General features: G+C 48.0%; 1 protein-coding gene across 1 annotated transcript; it reads left to right on the top strand.

Annotated features, from left to right (window-relative positions):
- The first annotated feature begins 3,122 nt into the window (after positions 1-3,122).
- On the top strand, positions 3,123-4,625 carry LOC119316292 (transcription factor IBH1-like 1). The gene is made up of 2 exons (XM_037590592.1): positions 3,123-3,975; positions 4,053-4,625. Exons 1-2 carry the CDS (start codon positions 3,453-3,455, stop codon positions 4,133-4,135), a joined length of 606 nt encoding a protein of 201 aa, XP_037446489.1. The 5' UTR covers positions 3,123-3,452; the 3' UTR covers positions 4,136-4,625.
- Positions 4,626-8,310: the final 3,685 nt, after the last annotated feature.

The following is an 8,310-nucleotide window of genomic DNA, read 5'->3' as shown; positions in this document are numbered from 1 at the left end:
GGGAGTCGCTCTCTCGAGGGTCATCTTTATTTTAAACCCCCCCCCCTGGTCCAGTGCTTCACTAAGTGTTGGTCCGAACTAGAGTCCTTTGCAGCGCCACCTTGGGGAAACTTGAGGGCTGGTTTTAGTTGTACGGAGTGCTCATCCGGTGTTGCCCTGAGAATGAGATATGTGCAGCTCCTATCGGGATGTCGGCGCATCGGGCGGTCTTGCTGGTCTTGTTTTACCATTGTCAAAATGTCTTGTAACCGGGATTCCGAGTCTGATCGGGCCGTCCTGGGAGAAGGAATATCCTTCGTTGATCGTGAGAGCTTGTGATGGGCTAAGTTGGGGCACCCCTGCAGGGTTTTGAACTTTCGAAAGCCGTGCCCGCGGTTATGAGCAGATGGGATTTGTTAATGTACGGTTGTAGAGAACTTGAAACTTAACTTAATTAAAATGCATCAATCGCGTGTGTAGCCGTGATGGTCTCTTCTCGGCGGAGTCCGGGAAGTGAACACGGTTCTTGTGTTATGCTTGAACGTAAGTAGTTTCAGGATCACTTTTTGATCACTTCTAATTCACGACCGTGCTTTGCTTCTCTTCTCGCTCTTATTTTGCGTAAGTTAGGCACCATATATGCTAGTGCTTGCTGCAGCTCCACCTCATTACCCTATCCTACCCATAAGCTTAAATAGTCTTGATCTCGCGGGTGTGAGATTGCTGAGTCCTCGTGGCTCACAGATACTTCCAAACCAGTTTGAAGGTGCCGATGATACCGTGCAGGTGACTCAGCCAAGCTCAAGGAGGAGCTCGATGAAGATCTTGTTCATCGTGTTGTTTCATTTCAGTTGATCAGTACTGGAGCCCAGTCGGGGCGATCGGGAATCTTTTGCATTAGGGGTAGTCTTCTTTTATTTTGGTTCCGTAGTCGGACATTGATTGTATCTGGTTGATGTAATGCTATATTTATGTATTGTGTGAAGTGGCGATTGTAAGCCAACTCTGTACCTCTTTCTTATTCAGTACATGGGATGTGTAAAGATTACCCCTCTTGCGACATGCCTACAATGCGGTTATGCCTCTAAGTCGTGCTTCGACACGTGGGAGATATAGCCGCATCGTGGGTGTTACACTTCATTTGCGATGTGCCCGCCTTTTTTTATTTTAAAGGCTTGTTGAGCTCTGCCCTCAGCAGTAACCTTTCGTACTCCGTACTTTGTGTCGTGCTACCTTGTGTGTGTGTGATGTATTGAACCTTGTGGCTGTGATAGTTTGCTTTATATATAAATAGGAAAAATCCTATTTGTACATAGAAAAAAAATTCTGTTCTACTAAGTTAACCTAGCTACAATTACTAGAGCAATGCTAGATCAACGGACTGTTTTACTGGTTTTACGGATCAATCCAACATGGCAGTCTGTGATTCAATGTTGGTTGGGGTACTCGGCCCACCCCGCTGAAAATCAGGAGGGCAAGATTAGTTTGTTGGAAGCATCCCGTATTAGCCCCGTAATGATCCGTTGTTCTAGCATTTTTGCTCTTATTATGGCCCGTCCGGCACAACATCTCATCCCAAAAAATGCTAGACTACCTTTACAAAACTAATACAGACTAGCAAAACTAGCTTCCCACTGATTTTCAGGAGGGGTGGCCCCTTCTCACCCCTTAAACCCAATCCTATTCTTCCACGTTTGCTACTCTGTGAAGTCTGTAAAAAGTCTCCCGGTAAGTGCAGCATCTCTGCATCTCATGCCATGGCCCATCTGACACAAACAAACACATGAACAGAGGTCCAGATCACGGTCTTCATCACCCGATCTCAGAGCTCTCGCATCCACATTGCGCCCGGAAACCTCCTCACAGCCATGCACCGCTGCTCGCAGGAAAATCCCACCCAAATCTTTCTTGTTAGGATTTGCCTGCTGCTGCTGCATACACTCCGTATCATGCATGCGACACCGGGACACGCATTTCATCTCATCTCATCTCATACCCTCGTATCCGGCGTATCTCCGCCCCGCACAACCAAACCAACCAGCCCGAGAAATTTAAAGCTCACATGGGGTGTAGGTGTAGGTACGTACGCTTGCGCGCGCGCGTGCTCCGTGATCATGCCACTCCATCCGTCCATCCCCCGGCCGGCCGGCCCCAGCCACGCAACGGCGCGAGAGAAAGGAAGGAAGACGGAGCCACCTGCAGGTCCAAGGAGGAGGCGTACTGTGCGCGTACAGCTAGCCAGCGCACGCGATCAGGCCGCCGTGACACGGAGGGCCGGGGGAGGGGACTCATGTGCGCCCGCGCCGAGTTTGGGGAGGAAGCCCATGTGGCCGCCATGTGAGCGCGCCCACGCCGCCCCTTCCTTGCCTTTTCCTCAAAAGCACACACGACACACTCCCTCCCTCTGCCTCGAGAGACACCAAAATTCCATGGACGGCTCCATATGCCACCACCACCATCACCATGGAATGCTCCCTATGCCAAGATGAGAGAATTACATTTACCCGATCGGTTCTCACCGAGATATCGTTCTCGATCGGCATCGGCCAATTTTCTACCATCGACGATGTCGGTGCGGCGGGGGTTCCGTTGGGTGTCCCATCTGCGCTAGCTAGCTAGCTTTTGGTGCCTGCCTACACATGCTGGCGGAACATGGCCGGCCATGCATGCGCTGAACCGGCTGCCAAGCCATGACAGCCCATGCGCGCGCGGCCGGCCGGCGACATGCGCATGCCAACGCACCTACGTTTCCCTCATCACTCGCGGGGTTGCCAACCCGGGGGGCGACGCCACATGTGCCGCCATGTGCTCCGCCTGCCCGTCCTGTTTGCCTGCCCCTCTTGGCCCCGGCCCCCCCGTACGTCTCCGTCCGCAGCCTCCGATGATCACCGATGAAAACGGTTTAAGAGCACGGATCACATTCAGCACCCGCATTGTGCTACACATTCCTACGTACATAATATGCTCTACTTTACAAGCCATGTTGCACGCGTACATAACATGCGTTTCTCGAAAGGATCATGGCAGAGTGGCAATAACAAAATGCAGAGCAATCAGATACGGGGATGCTCACTCCTACCTTGTACTCCCCAACTCAAGCGTCAGCCACATGCGCGCATGTTCAATTGAAAACAATCCGAGCTGTTCATCCATGTGTTGTGCAAATCCCTGATACTATCTAGTTAACCTTTTTCCAAGCTTAAACAGGATAGGCTGGCGTTGCATGAGAAAAGAGGCAAAAGACGCCTGCCATTGGCCACTCCCAGGACCACGGCCCAGATGGCCGCAACGCATGCTAGCTCACACCACATGTGCGTGGCGGCATGCCGTCTTGCGCCCGCTCTTTTCGTCCCCGCCTCGCGGATATATATTCACGCACACACACAATGTCAGAGTCAGGCACACAACAATTTGGCTAGGCAGTGCGTCGACATCGAGGAGGAGGAGTCCATTGCTCGAGCGGAGCAGCGGCAATGCGGGGACCTGGCGGCAGCAGCACCAAGGCCTTCAAGCAGGGGTTCCTCAGGAGCTTCCTCCTGAGCCTGAGATCCTGCGGGAACGGCGCCATGGGCCTGCAAGAAAGGAAGCGCGCCGTCCGGTCGTCCGCCGACATCGCCATGGCCACCACCCGCGGCAACGGAGCCATGTGGCCGCAGGCCCTTCTAGCAGCAGCATCGTCATCATCTTCGCCGTCGTGGAGTAGGCGGTTGCCGGCTGCAGCCACGGCGAAGGCGACGACGAGGCGGAAGAAGGTGGCGAGGAGGTGCTGTCCCCAGAGGAGGACGACGGCGAGCAGCGGCGAGATCGCGAGGAGGCTGGTGAGGAAGCGGACCAAGGTGCTGCGGGGGATGGTGCCCGGCGGCGAGCTCCTCGACGGCGCCTCGCTGCTCCGCGAGGCCGTGGACTACGTCGTCCACCTGCGCGCGCAGGTCGCCGTGCTCCGCCGCGTCTCCAACGCCATGCAACAGAGACCGTCGTCCCACCACCACATGGCAGGTCTGCTCCATGTCTGTGCCCTGCATGCAAAGCATGACCATGTGATTCACTTTGACTTATCATCATGATTCGTGCAGGGGCTGTTGCACCTGCACCGCCAGTGCAGTTGAAAACAGAGACGACCGGAGCGGCTCAAGCCTCGGATGGAAACCAAGAATAGCGAGGCCGCAGAAATCAGGAGCCTCCGGGAGCGCTTGCGGAATGGCCAAGATCTTGTACTGTTCAGAGGCATGAGATCTAGGATCTCGGAACTGCGAGGCATGAGGTAGGAGGCAGGTGTTAGCAGCGGCTAGTTGTAGTGTCAGCGAGGCACAGAAATTTTTGGGTGCACTAATTTATGGCCAGCCGGGGAGATATGCAGGTGCTGGGAATTGCCAGCTCGATCATGCTTGTAAAAATGGACTTGGAATTCAGTTGTATTCGCTTCAGTTCATGCTGATTTGTTTGTTTCGTCTTCCTTATTGTCCTCTGTAATATGATACCAAGGTCTTGTCCTCGGCGACGAAAAATTTGTGTCGTCTGCTTGTTGGTGTTGTCCTAATGTTGATGTTCTAGTCTTCATTGGTTGGACCGGTATTCATGATGAAAATCCTTATCCCGCCTTCGGGTGGGTCTTGATGATGATGACACAAAGGTGTACTGCCTTTTGACGGTGCTGATGCCGAAGAATGGTCACGTAGTTGTAGGTAATTTTTGCCGCTTCTTGTAATGTGTTGATCTTTGCTGGCCTGTTTCGTATACCTTGTTGCAAGAGGTTTTATCAAATATTCTTATTCATGGGGGTTTCGTTCTTATGTCATTTCAAAAATTGAAACAATTGGGACTTTTCGAAGATTGGATGTAGTTAGTCAATTTACTAATGGGTGATCTGGTATGTGCAAAAGGAAACTCCGTCCTCGATTCTGCGAGATTTTTTATGAAATCTTTTCGTGTGCTTCTTTTAGGTGGAAGCTTTGATTTCCCACAATATTCTTTTTATTTGGCTTAATTTTTTTCTAATGATCGATCCAACCTCTTTAAAAAAAGAATCGCGTACCACCCTGTTCACTGATTGCACACACCTCTGTCAGACATGGCCTTTTTTTTCCAGGAAATGGACATCATATGGCTTTATTGATTGAACAAACAAGATATAGTTGAGAAAACAAAATCAAACACAGACGATACACAAATTTTGAAATTAATGCCAATGTAATGAAGTCGTCATCTTATGTTCTTCGCAGCTCGGTGTTTCACCATTTCTTTGATGGCAAATCTATAAAAGCCAAGCTAGTACAAGATGGACTGACATAGAACGATTTAAAGAGCCACACGAGCCACCTATTATCATAAGACTTGAGAACCTAAAATTGCTAGATGAGGTATAATTAAGGATATTAGCGCTAGAGATGTAAGAATTTAGTTTTAAGGTTCTAAAACACACATAGCCGATCCCTTGAAGGCTTTAGAGGAGTATATTCTTTACTCCTCGCGTTGGTCCGCCCTTGAATTTATTCATTCTCTGAAAAAACATCCACCCCCTCATCAGCGCCCCTCTCTCTTCCTCGCACCTCATCCTCGCTGCCGCACCCAAATTCACCCTCCAGAAGCCAACACACCGTCGGAGGTTGCCGCTACCGATGTGCAGCACGGATCCACGCCATGGTTCGCAATGAGACCGGCGTCGAGACCGCTGCGGCGCCCCCACTCCACTCCTTCACTGACCAACCGCCGTCGTGGGAGGCCTAGATGTCCGAGATCAAGGATACATACAAACTCCGGCGCCCGGTACTGGGTGGGGTCCTTCCAATCGGCAGAGTTGGCAACGAGGGCTTATCGTATCAAGGTAGTGGGGATCTACGACAGCAAGGCAAAGTTGAACTTCACCTTGGGGTGCCCCAACGTCCCGCCGATAGTCAACCTCGACCCTTATTGGTCTCCTGCCATTAGCTGCGGGAGAACCAGTATGCCATCGAGCGAATCAAGGTGGAGTGTGCCAACGAATCATACATGGTTGAGCTCCACCAGAAGCATCCGAGCTCGTCGTGGAGGAGCATCGGCATCTCGAGCTTTACAACAAGGGGATGTCCGACGAGGACGAGGCCGGGCCATTCAGTGGGTGAGATGTGGTGTTGTGGACGTGATTGATCTCTCATCGAGATCCGGTAGTGAGCAGATCCGCCTAGATCCGTTTTGCATCTTTGGCCGATGCTTTCGCAACGAAGATGACATGGGCAAGGGCGGTTGTGGATGAACTTTTTCTATTGTCGTTTCATTCCTAGTTAGTAGAACATGTCAAGTTTTGGTAGTTCGATGACATGCGTGAAGAACATTGCATCAGACTAGTATGAATTTGAGGATTTGGTTGAGGGAGCCGATTGTGGAGGCACATTTTATTATGTCATGTCATTGTCCGCAGGCGCGTACGGCGATACGGGTGCATCCACAAATATATAGGAGTCCGAATTTGCCAATTCCAGTTGTAGATGTCCTAAGTGCCCAGGTCCAAAAACTTGTTCTTAAGCAGGGTTGTTTTACCCAATTCTTATTTGTCGCCTTAAGCGCCATTTACAGACTATTGGATTAACTAGCGCACACCCCATGCAACATGAGGTAGCAAACGGGCCGTCTCATGTAAGTTCATTTGTCATTGGTTTTGTAGGTTCCGCAGGTTTCTTCGGGCGGGTTTTCTTTTTGTTTTTGCAGCAGTGATTTTGCTCAGCGAAATGTTTTTATTTTTCTTTTTATATTTTTCCTTTTTTCCTTTTTTGTAAACTGAAACTTTTTTCTAATTCATGAACTTTTTTTTTTCAAATATGTGAACTTTTTCCAATTGCATAAACTTTTAGCTCAAGAACTTTTTTCAAATTCGTGACCTTTTTCAAATTTCATGATTTTCTTCCCAATTTCATTAACTTTTTGAAAATTAATGAAGTTTTTTCAAATTCATGAAATTCTCTCAAATTCACGAACTTTTTTCGTTTCTGTGAACTTCTTCCAATTTCTACAAACCTTTTTCAATTATGTTAACTTTTTCAAATTCATGGTTGTTTTCAACTTTTTAAGAATCATTTTCTAATTTATGCTTTCTTTTCAAATAATTTATACGGGGTATATAATACCCCCTCTCCGTCCCATATACAAGATCTTATTACATCCAGATTGGATGCAATAAGATCTTATATATGGGACGGAGGGAGTATATGCTAATGTTGTACAAAAGAAATGGTCAAATGGCACAGTTTTCTCATAGTAAACAACTAATTGAGTTCGACCTGGTGCTTATTGGCTACGGCACAACCTGTTAATTTTTTTTTCTTTGCGTTTGCTTGTGAGAGCATGTTGCTGGGCCGGCCCGCTACAAGTCGCGTGTGAGTGTCAGCAGACCTAACCGGCGCTGACAGCGCCAAATATGAGGTCCCGCTGTTTTATGCTTTCACATCGTTGTCCTCAGCGGTCAGGCCGGCCTAACAAAAAAAAATGAGTTTTTCTAACCTAATATGGAGGCTATAGAGTTGTTTTTGTAACTTAGGAGCTTTATTGATTACTTAAGGGTAATACATTCGCCGATAATACAATCACGGAGAAATTCTGGAACATAGTTAGTAGCAAGCAGCAGATCCTCAAAAAATAAATAGTAGCAAGCAGCAAAGATCGATTCTCAACAAAGGAAAAAGGCGCATAATAATTGGGACAAATCATTTTTTTTAGTGTGACTGAGATGGGTAGCTATTCTCAGTCTTTTTTTATGTGACTAAGATGGATAGGATTCTCAGTCTTTTTTTGCGACTGAGATGGATAGCGATTCTCAGTCTTTTCTTTTTTTTAAGAAAAAGCGATTCTCAGTCATAACTAGCAATGGGTCAATTTTTTAACACAAATGAATTGGTGTAATTGAAAACGGAACGACTAAAACTCAGTAGACTAATTTCTTACAAAGTCTCAGTCGATCCCTCGATTGATTTTTTTTATGCTAGTTGCTTGTCACGTTTAATCGGCCTGCTAGGATGACACGGCCGGCCGGCCTGTTTTTTTTGTCTGTTGGGTTGTGGATGGAAATAGACCATGCAAAGTGCAAAGTTGTTGTCTTGTTTTTTTAGTAGATCAACCTATTTGTTCTATCTTTCCCTATATCTTTTAGCATGTCTTAATCAATATACATATTTATTTTCCTCCATGATGTGGGTCAAGGTTTGCTCATATAATATATTTTTTGAACCAGGCATTACCCTTTTCTATTACTGGAACATAATGAAAATATAACAGTCCAAAGAGGGAGAAAAGGGGAAGCGAGTTCAACGCATCGCCGGGAAACCCAATGTGAGCACTCGCCATCGAGATTACTCACTGTGGGGC

The sequence above is a fragment of the Triticum dicoccoides genome, chromosome 6A (assembly GCF_002162155.2).
Source record: "Triticum dicoccoides isolate Atlit2015 ecotype Zavitan chromosome 6A, WEW_v2.0, whole genome shotgun sequence".
Classification (NCBI taxonomy): domain Eukaryota; kingdom Viridiplantae; phylum Streptophyta; class Magnoliopsida; order Poales; family Poaceae; genus Triticum; species Triticum dicoccoides.
This window is presented reverse-complemented; position numbering and strand designations above follow the sequence as displayed.